Genomic DNA, 21448 nt, shown 5'->3' on the forward strand with positions numbered 1-21448 from the left:
GAGGCAAAAACAACTCTGGCTGGGAACCAGTACCCTGTAAGTAGAAATAAAGCTATAGTGTTATCCAGCCAAACAACAAAATTTACCATTATATTTTCAATGCATTGTCTTCCTTGGCTAGTACATAGATTACTACAATTAAACCTCCCAGTTAGAAGTGCTTTTTTTTTAAAAAAAAAAAAAAAAGCATCAGGGTAAGTGATTTATTCAGCTGAGTGTTAGCAATATATTGTGAATTTTGCCTGAAATGTGGTGTGCAAGGTGAACATTTCAGTAATTCTTTATAAAAATAAAATATAATTCTGCAAAATAGTTTCATTTGATGGCCAGGTGCTGTGGCTCACACCTGTAATTCTACCATTCTGGGAGGCCGAGGCAGGTGGATAGCCTGAGCTCAGGAGTTCAAAACCAGCCTGACCAAGAGCAAGACTCCCATCTCTAAAAACAAAAGAGCTGGGTGTTGTGGTGAGTACCTGTAGTCCCAGCTACTTGGAGGCTGAGGCAAGAGGATTACTTGAGCCCACGAGTTTGAGGTTGCTATGAGCTATGGCCCCATGGCACTCTACCTGGGGCACAGAGTGAGACTCTGTCTCAAAAAAAAAAAAAAATCAAAATGGTTTGATTTGAAAGAAAGTACTAATAAACATAAATCTGAGTAGTTTGGTTTGTTTAAGTTATTAATAATTAATAAGTTATTGTGAAACCCTCAAGGAACATTTTAGTTGCTAGGTTAGCAGGTCCTGTTCTACTTCCAGGAAGGCATCATCCTTCCTGTGCATTTAACATCCCAATGAAAACTACACGAAACTCAAAATGTGATCCACTTATATCAGGGTTGACAGCCATGATAGCAAACTATCTAAAGGTTGCAAACTCTGAGGAATTCCTGCTAGCTACAGCACAAATGGGATTGATATGAAGACTCATGGGATATAAAGTTATACCAGGAGAAAGCTTAGAAGAGTAATCAATACCTGTCATGAATGTTCCTAAGATTAAAAATCTGAAGATGCCAGACCTGGAGGTGGGTAGGTGCTGCCAGAAGAGAAATTTTCCCCGTGGTATTGTCTTTGCCTATGACAAGCAACAGCACTTGATGCCCCTAGTATCTGGAACATGGTAGGAGCACAGTAAATATCTGTGGAGAGGCTGGATGTTGGATGGGACCAAAGTTTAGGTGGAGATCCCTCAATAGGAGGAGCAGGACTGGGGCCCCACTTGGCAGGGAGCTGTTGAGCCCTGATGCTACAGGAAGTGGTCAGTAGGTTAGCAGGGCCTGTTCTACTTGCAATTGCGTGTAATACATACATACATACATAATTTTAATACACATGTGTATGCTTCAGTTTATACAGGCTCTGTATGTATTTTCATATGTACATGTAATATTATATATTATCGTGATATCCATAAAATCTTAAGTCTGGCTGTGTTTTATATACATTTCTTAATGGACTGGGAAATTACATTGCTCAATGACTTTCTTTTCTTGGGAAGTTTATGTCTAAAAGGATATTTAAATCACCTGGTCAGCTCTATGGCACACAGAGCAGGTGGTCCCATGATTGTCATTTGAAGAACACCTTGGTTTCTCTTACAGGTTCCCAATGGTGTCCTGAGCACACATCTGAGTACTTGTCAGGGCTGGGAACAAGCCCTGCCTGCCAAACTCAGTCCACATGGGGCAACCACTCTCCTGCTGTGGATGCCACCAGAGCCAGGAGTTCTACAGCCTGTCCTGCCAGACATAGCCCGAACTGAGAGTCAACATCACCACTAGCTGGGCATAGTCATGACCAGGGGACTGCTCCTCCTCTTGCCAAGTGTCCCTTTCTTCCCACACCCTCTTTCTTCCCTGTTGTTCACAGATTTTATCCTGGTGGTTGGAGGTTCACACTATGGCCAGATCTCTCAGAAAAAGACCAAACACTCTGTGCTCTGCAGGGGGCAGAACTTCAGACTGCCATGTGAGGGGTGAGGGGTGAACTGGAAATTTTGACTTGTTGGGGAAAATATCTGTTCAAATTTTATGCCTGGTGGGGTGGTGTCTAGGTTCAAAAGTGGGGCCTCCCTGGACAAAGAGACCTGGTGTTCAGTTGCCCTCTCCAGGGAGGTGAAACGAGAGGTCTTTTGTTCCCTGCTTCCTTGCAGATAGCCTGTAGCAGGCTCCTGCTTGGGGGAGGGGTCTCTTATCCTCTGGTCAATAGGCTTTGTACCTATAATTTGTTTTCTTGAATGCTTCTTTCTTGGAGTTATAGCTTGCCAAACTTCTTTCTTGGCTCAGCTGCCCCCCTTTGGCTTCATAGCGTCCGATTCCATCCAGTTTTTCTTCCTCTGGTCAGAAGCCTCTGCCAAGTGTTGCTGTCAGTCGGCCGTCTTCCCAGAATTGGTGCTATTTCTTTTGAATTTACAGGAGTTTTCCCTTATCATGGGGGGAACAGAGTGTGAGTGTGATTTTCAGTTTCCAAATTGGATCACTTCTTCTTTTTTTTTTTTTTTCATTCTCTCCCTCCTCATCTATCCCTATCTCTTCCTCTTCTTCCTTCTGACGGCGCTGCCATTCATACATTTCAAAGCACTTTGCTATGTCTAAGAAGGGAAGAAGAAGAGGAAAGAATTGTGATTGTTTTTGTTTCTTTTTTTTTTTTTTTAGCATATTTTATTTTTTTTTTATTTTTTTTAAATTTTTTTATTAAATCATAACTGTATACAATGATATGATCATGGGGCATCATACACTCACTTCATAAACCATTTGACACATTTTTATCACAGTGGTTAACATAGCCTTTCCGGCGTTATCTCAGTTACTGTGCCAAAACATTTACATTCTACATTTACCAAGTTTCGCAAATACCCCTATAATATGCACCACAGGTGTGATCCCACCGATCCCCCTCCCTCTACCCACCCCCCCTCTTTCCCACTTCCCCCTATTGCTTTTCAACATTGTTTTTGTTTCTTAAAAACCATTACAAATCGCAAAGTCTCAGAGACTGTCCAAGTCTTCAAGTTTCCCATCGTAGCGTTTTAAAAAATGTGCATGAGAAGCTACTATACTGGGGTGGCTCTGGTTCTTTTTTTTTTTTTTTTCCACAGTTAGGAACAATTAAATTTTATTGACACATGAGATCTATGATACAGTCTGAATAATACAGTAGTCAAAAATAATGCCAACAGTCATATGTGGATCCTACTCAGGAACATACTATTCTAATTCTTTTGATTAAACTCCATAGTGATAACTACTCTTTCTTCAATATCAAGAAGTAAGACTAATTTTTCATCAGTCTCTATTACAGAGCAGGTACCACTGCCATTCAATGGAGAAGGTGGCTACCATTTCCCCTGCACTATTTCTATGACATAGTCAGTCCCTGCTAACATGTTTCTTTCTTCCAGTTTAAAATTTCTACTTGAGTAAACCAAGGTCCTACAATAAACAGTAAGCTTAAACTGGAAACTGTATCAATCAGAAACCATTAAAAGAAACCACTAGAGGCTTTTCACTCTAACAAATCAGAATTGTTTTCTTTGTTTTGCTAAGCAAATGCTTTGTTTTGGGGGATGAAGTCTCTGCATCATCATAGCTCATGGTAACTTCAAACTCCTGGGTTCAAGTGATCTCCCTGCCTCAGCCTCCTGAGTAGCTGGGACTACAGGTACCCCTCAGCACCCATCTAATTTTTCTACTTTTTGTAGAGATGGGGGCTCACTCTTGCACAATATGGTCTTGGATTCCTGAACTCAACTAACCCTCCTGCCTCAGCCTCCCAGAATGCTAGGATTACAGGCATGAGCCACTGTGTCCAGCCAGCAAATGCTTTGTAAAATTTCCCTCTGTTGGCCCTTCTAATGATGATATGCTGGTTGCATACGGACTGATATGGCTTTATTCACAAACCTCTGAATGTTCTAATAAACTCCATGATGTTTAAATTTGCTTAGATTTTTTTTTTCTTATCATTAGGAAATTGACATTGTAAATGGAAAGAACTGGAGGGTGATTTTTGCTAGAAGAATTCCATTTGCGGAAGAGCATCCTTGGACTTCCATAAACCCTTCTGTGTAGTTCCTGGGAGAGCCTCAGCCTCTCCTGACTCACATTCCCACTGGTATGTTTACTGAGAATCTTTCTTTTTCTGAGTTTTATGACAAAGTTGCTGAAAATTGAAGAAAACCTCCAACCATGAGCTTACTTTGCAATCTTTTAGCTTTTTTTTTTTTTATTTTAAGCATCAGAAGTGTGTAACCACCTTATAAAGAACAAGAATTGGCTCACACCAATAATCCCAGCACACCAATAATAATGCCAGAAGTTGGAGACCAGCTTGGGCAACATAGAGAGGCCCCATGTTTTTTAAAAAAGAGAGAACAAGAAAACTTTCTTGTACAGAGAACTACAAAGCATATCATTCATAAAAGAGGTAATAGATATTAATCTTAGGAATATTAAATGTTTTGATAAGTCACTGGGCTTAGAAAAATGCAGGAGCTCTGTGGACTAAATGTTAGTTTCTTCTTGATCTCTGGCTTTCAACCTCTACCTTCTTCAATACATCCTCTTTTCTCTGTATCCCCATGAAGCCCCTTCCATTTCTCCATGACTTAATATTATACCCCAGGATTTCAATCAAGTCTTACCCACTAGTCAAAGTCCTGCACACTGCCCTAAGGTTCCCCTATTATATGATGGTGCTATAGAAACTTACTCTTAGGGCCATATTTTGCTGTTAGATTTATTTCTTGGGAAATGCTCAATTTCAGGCTTTTTATGACTTGACCTACTGAGGTGGTCTAACCCCCCACAGATGACATACACATATGTGTATGTATATATATATTCATGTTGCCAATATTCTAAGAGGTGGATGGTGGGAAAAAGCTGGAAATATTAATTTTCAGTATGTGCTTTGCTTTCAATACTTTCCTCAATTGGTCCTAGTGGTCTCTAATCTCCTGACCCTCTCTTTTTAACCCTAGAATGAACATTTATCCTCTACACAGAAACCTCTGATGTTCTGCTAAGGGTGGGAGGAGACACAAGGAGTAGGTCAACCACTCCTAAAATAGACACTCAGTGAATTCTGTCTCCAGCTCCACTTGATCCTCCAAGTCACACAGTCTCAGGTAGTGGCTGGCACACAGAAAATCCTGCCAGCAGCGCCTTCCAGAGCTGGCCATTGCTGCCACACTCCCAGGAGTGTCATTTGTTACCAGTTTCCACGTCTTCGGAGAGTTCTTCAGTGACTATTTTGGTGGTGCAAAGATTTCTTCTCTACTGATTTTGGATTGCCTTTTAGGTAAGATCTGGGTTCTGAAACTGGCTGCTTTTTCCACATAGAACCGTTTATTGAGATGATGTGAAATCCACTGCAACAAAATTTGATTCTGTCTATAAGTTTACAGAAAAACTTGTCCTTTCTCTGTGGTGTTTTTCTTTTCCCTGCCATCTCTGTTACTGAACTAACCCTTATCATATTTTTAATCATAAATTTAGGATTTTAAGAGCGATATTAACAGCAGGAATTATTGGCTGTATTCCCAGAGGTTACATTTGAGAGAACTGTTTTATTGTCATTTGGAGCTTCCTTCAGTACTCATGTGATTTTGCTATTAAGCCTCAACACCAGCATTGCTGCTGGAAGTATAAGTTGACACAACTTCTAGGAAAGCATTTTGGAATTAAAAACAATCATCTTAAACTTTCATTTATTTTCTTAGTAATCTCATTTTCCATTTTCAGGAAGTATTTTCTTAGGTAGTAATTGTGTGAGAGGATTTTCACTTCCCTTTGTTACTGTGTCAAAATATAGAAATTCCTGAGTGGTGCCTGTGGCTCAAGGAGTAGGGCACCGGTCCCATATGCCGGAGGTGGCAGGTTCAAACCCAGCCCCGGCCAAAAAAAAAATATATAGAAATTCCTATCAATGTATAGGTATTATTCAATATGGAGGTATTAAATATGCATATGTATGACTGATTCTTATAACACACCCTCAGTTAGAACTTTCTCTGTTCAACTTAGCACTCTGCTTTATTTTGCTTAACATTTATCACTGTATACTATGTAGTGGAACCTCTGTAAGCTGTCACCCATAACAAACTGGTCAGCATACAGAGGCAGAGGCAGTCAATATAAGGAACTAGACTAGTGTATGGATAGAAACATGTGGTCCTGTCTGTGAAAATTAGGTCAACTTATGGAGATGGTCAGTGTAGGGAGGTGGTCGATATAGAGGTTTTACTGTACTATGTTTTTCTTTTTCTTTTTTTTTTGTAGAGACAGAGTCTCACTTTATGGCCCTCAGTAGAGTTCCGTGGCCTCACACAGCTCACAGCAACCTCCAACTCCTGGGCTTAGGCGATTCTCTTACCTCAGCCTCCCGAGCAGCTGGGACTACAGGCGCCCGCCACAACGCCCGGCTATTTTTTTGGTTGCAGTTTGGCCGGGGCCGGGTTTGAACCCGCCACCCTCGGTATATGGGGCTGGCGCCTTACCGACTGAGCCACAGGTGCCGCCCTGTACTATATTTTTCTTGTTTATTATCTGCCTCTCTAGAAATAGAATCTTCATTAAGGCAGAGATTTTTGTTTTGCTTTATTTTGTTCTTTCCATGTAGCTCCAGTGTCTAGGAAAGCATAAGGTACAAAGATACAGTTCAATACATATTTGTTGAATGAGTCATTTTTTTCTTCTTAACTTCACGACATGGGAAAAGTATCAAATAAAACATGCAGAACCAGAACATGTGAAATACATACACACACAGAGCAAAATCTTGACAAAGATTTACTATTTAGTTCTTTTTGGCTTCTGCATTTGTAGGTTGAGCATCTTTGTAAGTTTATTTTCTTTGTGAAATACCAAGTTGTATATTTTCCTTTTTGGTCCATTTTTCTATCATTTCTCTTCTAATTTATACAAATTCTTCATATTTCAAATGCTATTCCCTTGTCATATGTGTTTCAAATATCTTCTTTCAGCTAGTGGCTTCTACCCTTTTTGTAGGGAGTCTTTTGGTAGTTAGATCTTTTGCTTTATAATTTGTATTTTGGCTGCAATTTTGGGGGGAGGAGTCTATAGTAATTTTATTGTTACAGAGATACCAAGCTGCAGTCAGTCTACATGATTAGATCAGGTGGTGGTTGTCTTTCCCAAGGGTAAAGCCTGGGCCCAGAGCAAGTAAAATGTATTTCTTCTTATCTTCTACATTTTTAAGATTGTTATTTTAAATAACTAAACCATATATTTACTTTTATTGAAAGTGTTAGGTAAGGATCTAATTTTATTTTATTTTTTCTTATGTGTAACTAGTGTCCCAGTACTATTGGGGAAGAATCTCAGTTCTTCCCTAATTGATCTGAAGTGTAAGATGTCACCCACTGTGTTCCCTTATAGTTGTAAATCTATTTCTACAATGTAAGCTGTTGGTCTTATTTAAATAACTTTGTAGCCAGTCATGGTGTTTTATGTGAGGGGTCTCCCTTCGAATGAAATCACTTATCCCATTGACTTTGTAGGTTTTCTCTTATCTAACAGATGTATTTATGAATACAAATCATCTGCCAAGTAATGCTTTAGTTGCACTCTCCAGTTTTGATATACAGTGGTTCCATTGTCATTCTGTTCTAAATATAATTTTATTTTTTTGATTTTTAAATTTCAAATGCATTTTTAAATTTCTCAAAGCATAGGATAGTGTGATTTTCTTGTTAATAAATTCTATGTTATCTAACATACTGGTTGATGCTTGCTGTGGCCTAATGCATGGAAATTTTTTAAAATAAATGTTTTATATCAACCTGAAGGAAATGTGATTTTGTAGTGGTTGTAGGGTTCTTTAATGCCCTATTCATGAAATTTTAAATAGAGCTTCCAAATTTCCTTATTTGTTTTGTAGCTCAACCAATACCTCAGAGGAGTATTGTTTTAATTGTAGTAAAATACATGTAACATAAAATTACCATTTTAACTATTTAAAAAACTTTGTATAAATTTTTGGAGCACAATCTACATGCATACATTGCATAGTGGTAAAATCAGGGCTTTTAGGATATCCATCACCCAAATAATGTGCATTGTATCCATTAAGCAATTTCTTCACATCCATACCCCTCCCCTCAGGTTCTCACCCTTCCAAGTCTCCATTTCTTTCATTCCATTCTCCATGTCCATGTGTTCACTTTTGTAGCTCCCACTTTGGAGTGAGAAAATACAATATTTGTCTTTCTTTGTACATTTTAACAATTTAAAAATACAATCAGTAGTGTTAAAAGTATTTACAATGATGTGCAACTAATCTCTAGAACTTTTTCATCTTGCAAAACTGAAACTCTATATCCATTAAACAACTCCCAATTCTCCCCTCCCCCAGTAAGAGATATTTAAAACTGTTTCCTTGAACATCTGTTTATTTATCATCATACTTCTGTCTAATTTTGCTTCATATGTATTGAAGCTTTTTATGTCCATAAAGGTGAGTTTTATTATTATTTCAGAGTTTATAAAATATGTCATTTATGCATTACAAATTTGGTTAATTACTTATAGTTAATTTCTAAACATTTGCAAGGTATAAGCAAAATGTTTTATTTCTAAGAAGAAATTTCTATTTTAACCTAGAGAATAGCAAAGTTCCATAGCTTTTCTTTAAAAAAAAAAAAAAAAATTAATCCCTTGTCTGAATGGGCCACATTTTCTGGGTACCAGAAATGTACCCAGGATGCAGGCATCTCTTAACACTCTCTAAATCACTAAGATCAGTGGTTTTATCTCTACCACCTGCAAGACTGTCTATCAACACCTAAAACTCAATCTACGGAGAACAGGAAGGAAAATTGTTATATATTACCTAGTGTCTCTAGGTGTTTCTAATTACAGAAGTAGGTGTTTTTAGGTTATCTTAGCCAGCCATCTTGTGGGATTGATAGGTCTCCATGACACAATGTTAATCTAAAAAATAAAATACTTTGTCAATAGCATTTACTTAGGTTTTCTAGAACTCTAACCAAGTCCAAGTTCTTACCACTTGCCACAGGACAGCTAGTAAGTCAGAGACAAGATGTTGTAACAAGGAAAGTGACTATTATTTGGAAAGCCAGAATACTTGAAAGATAGCTGACTAATGTCCCAAAGAACCATCTTAAGATAGCATGAACTTTGGGCTAATTTTTATGTTAAGAAAGAATTATAAGAGGTAACTGAAGACTACAGACATCTGGGCATCAGTGAGGGTCTGAGAAGGTTGCAAAACTTGTTTGCTTTTGTCATTTAACTTTGGATGAGTAGGATAGGTAGGGATGTTCCTCTAAATCTTGAACAGTATTGTTACTTCTGTGTATATTTTTCTTATCTACTCAGGAGTTGGTTTGGGGAAAAAGCTATCACCTTTCTCCTAGCCTACATGCAGAGCTAAGTAGAAGATTTTAACCTACAGGATATTACTGTAGGGGGTCAGAAGCAAAATGGAATTAGTTATGTTAAACCATCCTTCCACCGTTACAGAAATATATACTGAGTCCACCATATGCCTGTTTATAGAAGTAAATAAATCATTCATAGTCCTGCATTTATGGCATTTATGGTCCAGCAATGATTCAGTGTGATCCCACTAATGCCAATTTATTTATTCCTAAATCCATGCCTATGAACATATAAATATATGGACGCCTGTTCAGCAAAATATTGATTCTGTTTATCTTTGATACCTTGGTGGTTGGTAGTTTCCTCTTCTTCATGCCTTTCCAAATTCTTCTTATTTGGGGATTATATATAAAGGAAATATTAGTAGTAAGCAAAAATGGAAATAGTATATAAAAATTAAAAATAATTCATAAGATTTAATTGTTCATGATGCCATAAAATGGTGGACTTTCCCATGAAGTACATATTTTTCCTTTAGATGAAGTTATTAGTATATGGTTAGCATTGCCATCTTGATTTAACTGTTTTCCTCATTTTGACTATTTAAATTGACATTTACTTTAAAATATAGAAAAAGACTTCTCAAAAGATAATATTAGTAAGGTTAATTATACATAATTTTTTTCTTTGTGAACCAATATGTGAAAAGCAATGGTTATTTATAAGAGTTTTAGGTGGTTAGATAATGTTCATGCTTTATTAGAGTCTTATCTCTAATTAGAAAGAGCTTGCATTGTTTAGGTTTGCACTGGACATAGTGAAATGATCCATGCTATATCTATGCATAAGTTATTTTGAACAGCTGGGCAGTTTTAGCGCCCCGGCCCGCGGGGAATTCAACGGGGACCTGGGAAACAAAGGGGGTCAGTTGAATGAGGGGACAAGAGACACGAAAGAATGAGAGCAAGTCAAGAGTCTGATCAAGCTCCGAAGGGTTTATTTTTTCAGCTGGGCTTATAAGCACACAAACGAGGAAGTAACTAAGGGCTATTCCTAGCAGGGCGGGGAGGGGGCTAGTTTCTGGAGAATTACTAGGAGAAGGACCCTAAGGCAGGGGATGCATTTTTGAAGAGATACGCAAGCGGAAAGTACCGTTGCTGTTATGGTTGAATTCCTGAGAATAGTTTGCTCGTAAAACTGTAAATCAAGCAAGCTAGCAAGGGGCATTTTTGTATATGTTTTGGCTCCCGGCATTTTAGGAGGACAATTAATCAAGCAGAAAGCAGGTGTGGAGATCAGTGGAAAACTTCTTTTCTACTCTCTGAAGGTTTGTTGAAAAATCAGTCCACAAAAGTCCAATTAATTGAGTAAATGGTATACAAATTTATTAACAAGCATAGAAAGAACCACAGAGTTATTACTCCAACTTGCAGTGGGGTTAAGAAGCTTATATACTGTTAATGGGGAAAAAAAAAAACCTCTATAAAATAAATTAAAGAAGTTTATTCTGAGATGAGTTGTGTGACCAGTGGTCTGGAGCACATGGCTTCAAGAGGTCCTGAGAAGATGTACCTGATGTAGCAAGGTTAAATTTTGGTTTTATACATTTGTGAAGATAGGAATTACAGATAAAATCACAAATCAATATATGGAAGATGTATATTGGTTTAGCCCAGAAAGGCTAGACATCTTGAAGTGGGGGCTTATAGGTTATAGGTGTATTTGAAGATTTTTTTTTTTTTTTAATTTGTGATTGGTTCAAGAAATGAAGCTGGTCTTGAACTTCTGAGGTCAAGCAATCCACCTGCTTTGGATTCCCAGAGTGGTAGGATTACAGGCATGAGCCAGCAAACATGGAGGAACTGAACTGAGGTCTGTTCACCTGGTACAGCAAAACCTCACACTGAAACTGAGAGTTTCAGGGAGATAAAGAGGCTTTATTTGCAGGACACCAGGCAAGGAGTATGGGTACCTAATGCTTAATACCTTAACTTCCTGATGGCTTGCTAACCAGAGCTTTTAACGACAAGAGTACATTTCATGTGAGCAAAATTGTTGAGAAGGGACACAAAGAGAGGGGTTTCAAAGGGGGTAGGAAGAAAACGTGGCCTGCTGAGCCAAGAAGTCTAGAGGGCCTATAAGAATGTAGTATAAGGTAACCTCAGTAACCAGTGACCAGTAGAAAGAGATAATAATCATTGGCCAAAACTAAAGGGTCATAATGCCTAGAGAGAGGCCAATGAAAGAGTTGCAACCAATTTCAAATGGAGAGAAAGAGGGTATTTATACCTTTGCAGGGCCTTTATGTCTCTGCCTCTCCCACCTTCTCTCCATGATGAGAGGGACCCACTTCTAACTCTCTTTGGACATGCTTTAAACTTTCCCTTTGTTCTTCCTAAATAAAATTTCCCTTTATTACACTGAAACTTCTGTGGGTTACTTAGCACTCTGTTCATGCTGGCTGTGCTGCTCTAGTTTTATTTTCAGTTTCCATTCATTATTACTTCCAATTATCACCTTGACTCAGTTGAACTTTCTAGCTCAGCCAAGTAATTAAACCAGGTCAACTGGGTTTAGGAAACTGGGACCCTCAACAACAATACTGAGCCCCCAAAGACAGGACTTTAAAGAGAGGGAGAGCATAGGTGGATTCAGAGAATCTATGATTAGTGAAAAGGAATGTTAAGGTGGATGTGTCCAGCCCCTCAGGGGGAAATTTGAATCAAAGAATGCCAGAAAGAGTTCATTCCTCAGTTCCTCCTTATCTGTATTTTCAAACCAGTGGGGGATTTCTGAAAAACAACTCAAGAACATATGTTAAGATGCCATCCTGTAATTTCTACAGGAAACCAAAACACCTCATGACTTTGGCTTACTTGGAAAACCTTTGTTCTCATAAAGTTGCCCATTTACTTTTCAAGAGTGACCAGGTTCTGGGAACTTCCTCTGAAGGGACTCAAGATTTTCCTTTATTTCTATGCTTGGTGGTGGTGGTGGGGGGGGTCCCCAGTAGGTTTCTAAGAGGGGTCCCTGCTCAGTCTCAGGTCATTTTGGCTAAATGAGGTCACAGAGTAGGGGACCTAATCTGATAGGATTTGTGAGTCTATGTAAGAAGAAAAAGAAAGGAAAATCAATCTCTCTCTCTCTCTCTGTCCATGCACACACAATGAAAAAAGACCACGTGAAGACACCTTTAGAAAGTGACCATCTATAAGCCAGGAAGAGAACCCTCACCAGAAATCGAATTGGCCAACAATCTGATTTTGGATTTCTTTGGAACTGTGAGAAAATACATTTCTGTTGTTTAAACTACCCTGTCTATGGCATTTTGTTATGGCAGTCCAAGAAGACTAATACAGGCAGGAAATAAGCCTCTGGAATGCAGATGGAGTGCAGGTGAGCCGTAGCAGGCAGCTGGGTGCATGGCATATACAAAGAGCGGGTACCAAAGGAAACCAAAAATGTTTCACTCCAAAGTATATTTCTTTGACATATTTTGAGATGGCTCTTCAGAGGTCCAGCAGGCAGAAATAAACCTCAAAAGCTGCCTTTTGTGAAGGGCATTTGTATCCATAGAAAAAAATTAACAATTCTTTAGGTTTTCTCTGAGGCCCATTCACCACCCCTTGTTCAGATCTAGGACACATTAACTCAATCACAGGCTATCATCTACTTTTTTCTAAGGGCTGCTGCCTAAGAGGCCTCATCTATATAACAAGACCACCTTTGCCAGCCATGACATTCCTCTTCTATCCCTCATAACCTCTTATATCACATTCCAAGTCCCCATTCTTTCTGTAATCTCAGGATAGTATAAAAACTTCAGCCATCTGACCTCCCCCTCATACCTCATGTTAACACATTTGAGTGCTTTTTTCTTCCTATGCGGCTCTTATCAGTCAGGGATGAGATCTTGGGAAAACTTACAAAAAGCCCATAAAAAAAGGTAAGAATTTTTTACACAATAATTTTTCCCAATTCTCTACCTATTATGCCCAGTCAAATAAAATTAGTAAAACTCTTTGTTTTGTTTTGTTTTTTTTTTCTTTTTAAAATTTGGATTAATAGGGGGAGGGGAGAAACCTGTGTCTGAAATTTAGTTTTTGTATTGGTTTGAATTGCTTATGAAATTGAATCAGCTATATTTAAGAGAAAACATTTTAGTGTGCTCTCTTCTTAAAAACAGTTATCTTATTGCTACTTATGAAAAGATTCAAAAGAAATATAGCCTTAACAACTCCCTTGGCAAGATTTCTTTAAAAGAGCAGAAATCAGAGTTAAAATAATGTTAAAGATACTTGTACACTCAAATTACCTGCTTTGGATCCCTCAGTGGGTTATTAAGAAGGCACTCTGCCTTGCCATCTGGTGGGTAAGATTCTGCTTTCATTTTCTTAGCCTAGATTTGATTTCTCTTCGGGGAACTAGTACCTGGGAATGTAAATCTGTTGCCACCTAACCAGGTTCATTTGTTCACTACCCAAGAGGAAACTGATACCCAGAAACAGCAGAGTTCACAATAGAGAAAGAGTTTAATTCCACATAGTGCTAAGTGGGAAGACAGGAAGAATTTTTCAAATCTGCCTCCCTGAGAATTTAGGAGACAGAGTTTTTTTTTTATTGTTGTTATTTTTTTTATTAAATTATAACTGTGTACATTGAGAGTTTTTAAGGATAGTTTATGGGCCAAGGATTAGGCAATTAGGTTTGCTAGTTGACTAGGTTTGAAGCAAAATTATAGGGATGTACAAATCATGATTTAGTTCCTAGGGTCACAATTCCAGTAGAGTCAGTTTCTTGGTATGAGCCACTGGTCTGGCTGGGTCAACTGTTGCAGAGGGAAGGGCCCAAAAAAAAAAAAATAGGCAAAAATATTTTCTGCCTTTCCAACTTTTGGGGAACTGAACCCTCATCCCTGCCTCAGCTTAGTGGCTCGAAGGGCAGGGAATATTGAACTTTCTGTAACACAGCTAATTCCCTGGAATGCAGGACCTAGAATATATCTCAGAAAGTACCTTTAGGTTTTGCAAAGGTGATATTATCTGCAGAGAGAGTTTAGAATCTTTGTGACTACCAGCCATGTGACTCCAGAGTAGCAACATGGACAGTAATTAATTATTATCATTATTTTTAACTAAACCTGTTCTTTCACAGAGTTTGGGGGCCCTTACTCCAATTCTAGTCTTGTACTTTTTATTAATTTATAAGGGTGGTTGCAAATCCTTTGACTTAGGAGAAGAAGGAAACATTATAAAAATTAGTTTGAATTATTTGTTTTAAATTTATGTTTGTATCGAGAGCACCCATAGTGAAACTAAGATGGAGTTAATCAGGCTAGGGCCAACATGACTGCTGGTCTGGTTGGTTTAGGTCCTAAGTGACCTATACCTCCTGTCTCCCATTCTTACTGTTTTGTAAATTTAGCTCCCACCCTAAAGATGCCCATTTTGAATAGTTTAGGAGGATTGATTTAGGAGATTAACTTTTGAAATGGAATGATTTTTGGGTCATGGCTTATACTGATTATTGTTGTTTCAGATAAAGATTAACATGGTTTTTGCTTTGAACTTTCATGTATAAACCTGTCATTTTGGAAACGGAAGAACAGAACAGTCTCATAGAGACTAATCTCACTGTTCTCCAGAATTGCTGGCTTTCTGGCAAATAAATTGGGTGGAACTACCTCTGTCTCTGTATTGGCTGACAGTGACAGGTGGCTGGAACCTTTTTGTCCAGTACCCATAGCCTTTTTAGTACCCAATAATTTGTATGTCTCCCCCTAAACAGATTTTATTTTCCTTTGTCTTAAACCTTAGAGAATATGGATAGACCGAAATTTGAGTTGTACTCCATTTGCAGCTATCAAAACTTTCTTTTCTTTAAACTGCCATTGGGAATGGTCTAGGATCTGGAAGGCTGAAGCTTTTGCTCCTTCATTGAAGACCTTGGTTAAAGCCATAAAAGGCTTCTCAGTTTTAGTCTCATATATAGTTGTTTTAGTTTTGAGCCATTGGTTTAGGTATGCCTCTGGTTTAAAACTTTGGTTTATATTGAAGGGAACTAGGAATATCTTTACCCTCAAATGACATTTTGGCATTCTCAACTGTCTGAAAAATTCCTCAAGTTCTCTTTAACCTAACCCTAAGTTGCTGAAGATTTGTCATCTAAGATCCAGACCTACCTGGGACAACAATTGTCCTTTTCTTCTCCCACCTAAAGAACAGATTCTTTAAGAAGATGAGGTCACATCTCTCAGACTCATTTAAAATCCAAAAAAGGAGCTATTTACCAGTTAATCTTTGTTTTAGTTGTCCTATGTTATACAAAATCCAACCCCCCATTCTACCAGAAAGGTATATAAGCTCTTGAGCCTCATTGGTGAGTTGAATCCTCATTTCCTCAGGGTTTCCATGTGTACATATTAAATACATTTAATATTTTTTTCTTAATAACCTGCTTTATTGTGATTTTATTTTTCAGTGAACCTTCTGAGAGTGAAGGGGGAATTTTGCTTTCACCCCCACAATATTTATAGTGTGATAACAACTTGGTTCTCATTTATCTTGCTTCTTTTACTGGGCTGGGAAGCCTTGCCTCCCACCATCCCTGGGAACTGAATGGGTTACCAGGGAAGGAGGGATCTTCTCAGGTAGGGAGAGGTGCTGCTGCTGCTGAAGCCACCACTCTCTCTGCTCCGGGGAAAGGTTGGCTGCTGACAATGTTGCAGGAAGACTAGGCCCAATGGAGAGAATGAACACTCCTGTGTTTAAAAGAGGAAGAGCTTTTTTCAGCCAGTGGGGCAACGGCACAGAAGAATTCAAAATGGCCACGCCCCCCGACTGGCTCAGTCGTCTTCTTTTTATCCCCAGTCAAAAAGTTTTGGCCCATGGGTACCTTTCTCACTGGTCAGTTTGAATCAAGCTGAAGAAAAATTGACTCCGGCTTTTACAGAATCTCAGGCTGTTACAGAAGTGGAAACATTAGTTTCCAGGTTCCAGGAAGTTAAGTTTCTACAAATTCCTAATTGCTGAGTCACCATGGGGAGGATCTCACAGGTGTATCCTTGGGGTCTCCTTGAGAAGAGCTCTGTTCTCTTAGACCTTACTTTTTCTAGGTATCCTCTCTTAGCAGGACAAAAAGTTGGCTGCTTGCACATTTTAAAAAGTTTTTATGATTCTTTTTAAAGAGCTATCTGGTCAAAGTCAACTTAATTAAAAGCTTGTATTCCTCTCTGTTTTTTAAATCTTATTTCTCCCATGGGAAATTCTTTTTCTCTTTTTATTGTTGGGGATTCATTGAGGGTACAATAAGCCAGGTTACACTGATTTCGATTGTTAGGTAAAGTCCCTCTTGCAATCATGTCTTGCCCCCATAAAGTGTGACACACACCAAGGCCCCACCCCCTCCCTCCGTCCCTCTTTCTGCTTTTCCTCCCCCGCCCCATAACCTTAATTGTCATTAATTGTCCATGGGAAATTCTTAATTGACTAGGTCCTTTTTTGCTCAAATTCCTTGCTAACTAAAATGTTATTCGCCTTTTGGAAAGCTTAAAATGTCCCCAAATTGGCTTCCTTGAGACTTGTGTTCCAATTTGCTTCTACTTTTCCTTCTTTCTGCCACCTTTGATACCAGAAAACACAAAAGGGAACTAGAGGGAACATCTAGTGACCCTGAGACCCTGAGGGGAGCACACACACAAAAGGCACTGCTGACCCTCATTTGAGGTCCCTCGTTTTCTTCATAGAGCCCTAAGAGCTGTTAATGTGTCCCTGTCAGGTCTAAAGCTGTACCCTCTTTTCTTTAAACTCCTTAATCTCTTTGGCTTTTAGATATGTACGTGTATGTATACATGAGTGTTTAGTGTTGTGTCTGTATGTATACATATGGCTGTATGTATACGTATGCCTGTACATGTACTTGTACATTGCCCACATGGTACCAAAATAAATAAGGACTCATAAATAAAAAGAAACTATCTCCTGTATTTTTTAAGTGCTTGTGAGTTTAGTGATATTTGGTAAATAAAGGCAGTTTTAAAATTGGTGAAACTGCCCTTACAAATTGAAGAAGGGTGTGAAAGCACATGTAGTTAGAATAGGATGGAGTCAGTCAGGCTAGGGCAGTTGCTTTAGGGAATCCCTAAAGATACATCCTGAATAGTTTAAGGAATTGACTTTGGAATTGGAAATGTTGTAATAGGTCACGGAGTTATGCTAAGTAATTATTATTTAAAATAAGGGTTCATGTGGTCTTTGCTTTGGGAGGACTGAGGCAGGAAATTAACTTGTAAATTAGAAATGTTGTAATAGATTGTCACTAAATTGTGCTGATTGTTATTTAAAATAAGAGTTAATGTGGTCTTTGCTTTGAATCTTTATGTATAAAACTATGATTTTGGAAGTGGAAGAACAGGATAGTCTTGGAGGGGCTACTCTCACTGTTCTCTAGAATCCCTGGCCATCTGACAAGTAAAATTTGGGGGCCTATCCCTGTCTCTGCATATTGGCTGACAGTGTTAGGCAGCAGGACCTTCTTCATCGAGTAACAAATGCAAGGCAAGAACTGGAGTAAAGGTCCCCCAAATTCTGTAAAGGAATAGACAAGGCTAAGTTAATGATAATAATCAAACTCTCTGAAGGAACAGGCTTAACTAAAATAATGATAATAATCAGCCACTGTCCCCTCATTTGTTTGATAATAATAATCACTGTCCTCTTGTTTGCATCTCTATAATTGTTACTCTAGAGGGCACAGCTGGTAGTTGTAAAGATTTTTAACTTTTCTCTGGAAATAACATCATCTGTTTGCAACCTTGGGGTAGTTTTTTGAAACACCTTCCAGGTCCTGCATTCTAATGGATTGATTGACCCACCAAGACCATGGAATTGACTCAACTGGTCTTTGACCTCCAACCAAGAAACTGCATTACAGCAACTAACCCCCCCAGATAGCAGCCCACACCAAGGGACTGCTGATTCTGCCCTGGTACCAACCATTTAGCAGACTTTAATTGCCCAAACTTCTGGCCACCAACTGTTTTTTTTTTTTTTTTTTGGATTAGAGAAAATATGGAACGCTTCACGAATTTGCATGTCATCCTTGTGCAGGGGCCATGCTAATTTTCTCTGTATCGTTCCAATTTTAGTTAGTGTATGTGCTGCCAAAGCGAGCACACTACCAACTGTCTTTAAAAACCCTGTCCCCCAATTCTCAGGGTGGTGGATTTGAATTCTCCCATCTCCCCGCTTAGTGCTATGTAGAAAAAAACTTTTCTCTGTGGTGAACCTTGCTGTTTCTGGATATTGGCTTTCTCTCAGGCAATAGGCATATGAACCCAGCTGGGTGGCAACCTTGATAAAATAAAAATGTCTTCAAAATTTGATCAGAAAATTTTTTTCTGGGTCTACTTATTAGACAGATTGATGCTGTCTGTGCTAGATGTTTTAAGGTTATGAAACTATTGCTTCTGTGATATTTTTGATACTTGCTTGATTTGTCTATGAGCTAATGCTTAGAAGGGATGGCTGATGGGCTCCTCCAAAGCCTTGCACATAACTGCTGCAAGCTATGTCTTTGATTTTGACATTTAGATTTCAGAATCTGGATAGATGGCCACAATGAGACCTTGGGACCATGTATTGCCATTCCTCTCCCATCCAGCTCTGCTTCTGGTCATGCTAGGAAGGGTTGGATCTTCTAGGCATCATCTTCCTGGCTCTATCCTCTGGGCTTTACACCCAGTATATAAATCCAAGCTGTGGTTAAGATGAAACTGGCTGATGAAGGATTAACCTGTGTTGTCTTTTTCAAAAGAAAAATAATAATTGAAATGACTAGTTTTGTTTTCTGTGACAATTTAAATGTAATTGTTAAGGACAAGTAAGTTAGGTAAATGTAATGAAAGTTCATAAATGAATCTTTTTATAGTAATTATGTTTTATTGTTGCAGGAAGACGAGGCCCAGTGGAGAGGAAGAGCACCCAAATACTATGTTTATAAGAGGACGGGCTTAATTTACCAGCCCAGAGCTTATGGCATAGAAGAGTTCCAAATGGCTGTGCTCCCGTACCGGCTTGGTCTTTCCCTTTTTATCAACAGTCAAAAAGTTCCAACCCATAAGTACCCTTCTCATAGGCCAGTTTGAATAAAGCGAGAGATGCTATTCCAGCCCCTACAGAACTACAGGATTTCACAACTTAGAAATTTCCATGTTCTAGGAAATTAAGTTTACAAATTCCCAAGAGCTGAGTCACCATGGAGAGGACCCTGCAGGTTTATCCTTGTGATCTCTTTGAGAAGATCTGTTATCCTAGACCTCAACCTTCTCAGGTATCCTCCCTGACGATATATATATAAGTAATATATTTACTTAAAGGTTTCTAAATCCTTTTGGTAATTATACCCTTAGAATTTTGCTAAGTTAAGTTAAACGGTGGATATTAATGGAATTTGAGATCATTTCTAAATAAAACATATTGCTTAAATAATAATAATATAAGCCCATGGTTTCTTATTTCAGAGCAATGAAAGATATTTGGGTTTGTTAATAAATGTGTCCCATTCTGCCTTGAAAATTGTTCCATAAAAAAATCCCATGTTTATAAAAACTATGAAATATATATTCATAAAGTGTTTTGGTATATAATAACAGTTCAAAATGACTTAATTTCTAGAGAAATGAACTTTGCTAAGAATTAAAACTGCAGTTAATAAATGTACTTCAAACTGTTAGATATAAAAGAAACAATTCTATATACTGAGTATATAAGGAAAGTAGGATGTGTTTTTGGTAAAGAAACTTTTAAAAAAGCAATCAAGGAAGAATTGTTTTTAATAAAGAAAAAGTTATTTTGTCTAGTGTAGAGATTACTTAAAAGTTGTTTTAAATTAAAACATAAACCTAAATGCCCATCAGTTCAGGAATGTATTAACACACTGTGGGATATGCATACCATAGAATACTATTCAGCCATAAAAAGATGGAGACTTTACATCTTTTGAATTAACCTGGATGGAGTTGAAACACATTCTTCTCAGTAAAATATCACAAGAATAGAAAAGCAAATATCCAATGTACTCAATACTAATATGAAGCCAGTAGACCATCTAATACACGCCCACACAGGAGAAAATCTCATTTCAAATCAGTTGGGGGGAGGGAGAAGGAGGGAGTGAGGTGAGGGGATGTGGGGTTTGGGATGCTCCCACCGAATGGGCACAATGTAGGGGTGTATGGCCCACCTTTTGGGTACAGGACATAGCTACAAGAGGGACTCCTCTTAACAATTTCAAATATTGTGATTTGGTTGTTTATACCCTCACAAAACCTGAAATATAAAAAAATTAAAACAGGGCGGCGCCTGTGGCTCAGTGAGTAGGGCACCGGCCCCATATGCCGAGGGTGGTGGGTTCAAACCCAGCCCCGGCCAAACTGAAACCAAAAAATAGCCGGGCGTTGTGGCGGGCGCCTGTAGTCCCAGCTGCTCGGGAGGCTGAGGCAAGAGAATCGCGTAAGCCCAAGAGTTAGAGGTTGCTGTGAGCCGTGTGACGCCACGGCACTCTACCCGAGGGCGGTACAGTGAGACTCTGTCTCTACAAAAAAAAAAAAAATTAAAACATAGAAAATGACATAGATAAAACTAAATCTATGTCAATAGTTAAAAAAGAGAATTTTAAAATCTTGGTTTAAACTGGGTAAAATGAAATAAATTTAGGTTTTTACATTGAACCTTAATATAAAAAGTATAGAACTAAAATTTAATTTTCTCTTTTGAATAAAATTTTCATGCAGTATTAATGAAAGATTAAAATTTTTCTGTGATCACTTCCGACGGGGCAGAGGAGGCGGGAGAGTGAGGGAAAGGCTGGAAGAAGAGTGAATCTCAAAATTATAAAAATTCTGCTGGGGGAGGCGGAGCAAGATGGCAGCCGAGTAACAGCTTACTTGCATCTGGGCACCGTGAGTCTGGGGAGATAGGACTCCAGGCATCTCTGGCTGGTGGGAACTGCCTATCATCACTCCTATGAGGATACAGGGAGTCAGCGAGAGACTTCTGGACCCTAAGAGGAGGACCAAAACAG

The 21448-nt window shown here is 38.6% G+C and overlaps 1 protein-coding gene and 1 pseudogene across 6 annotated transcripts in view; one reads left to right on the top strand and one right to left on the bottom strand.

The window, feature by feature from the left end:
- Positions 1-20711, top strand: part of LOC128576105 (contactin-associated protein-like 3) — an 80804-nt gene extending 60093 nt beyond the window's left edge. The window contains exons 3-7 of one of the 6 annotated variants that reach the window (XR_008377245.1): positions 3971-4115; positions 4237-4427; positions 4984-5303; positions 12544-12763; positions 19317-20711. Coding sequence is in view for 2 of the 6 variants with exons in the window: in XM_053578120.1 (XP_053434095.1) it covers positions 19321-19511 (191 nt within the window). In the remaining 4 variants the exon portion in view is untranslated. The remainder of the gene's footprint in view (positions 1-3970; positions 4116-4236; positions 4428-4983; positions 5304-12543; positions 12764-19316) is intronic. The other 5 variants (XR_008377246.1, XR_008377248.1, XR_008377247.1 and 2 more) reach the window with 5 other exon arrangements.
- On the bottom strand, positions 18430-18542 carry LOC128580029 (uncharacterized; annotated as a pseudogene).
- Positions 20712-21448: the final 737 nt, after the last annotated feature.

The sequence above is a fragment of the Nycticebus coucang genome, chromosome 2, assembly GCF_027406575.1.
Source record: "Nycticebus coucang isolate mNycCou1 chromosome 2, mNycCou1.pri, whole genome shotgun sequence".
NCBI lineage: Eukaryota > Metazoa > Chordata > Mammalia > Primates > Lorisidae > Nycticebus > Nycticebus coucang.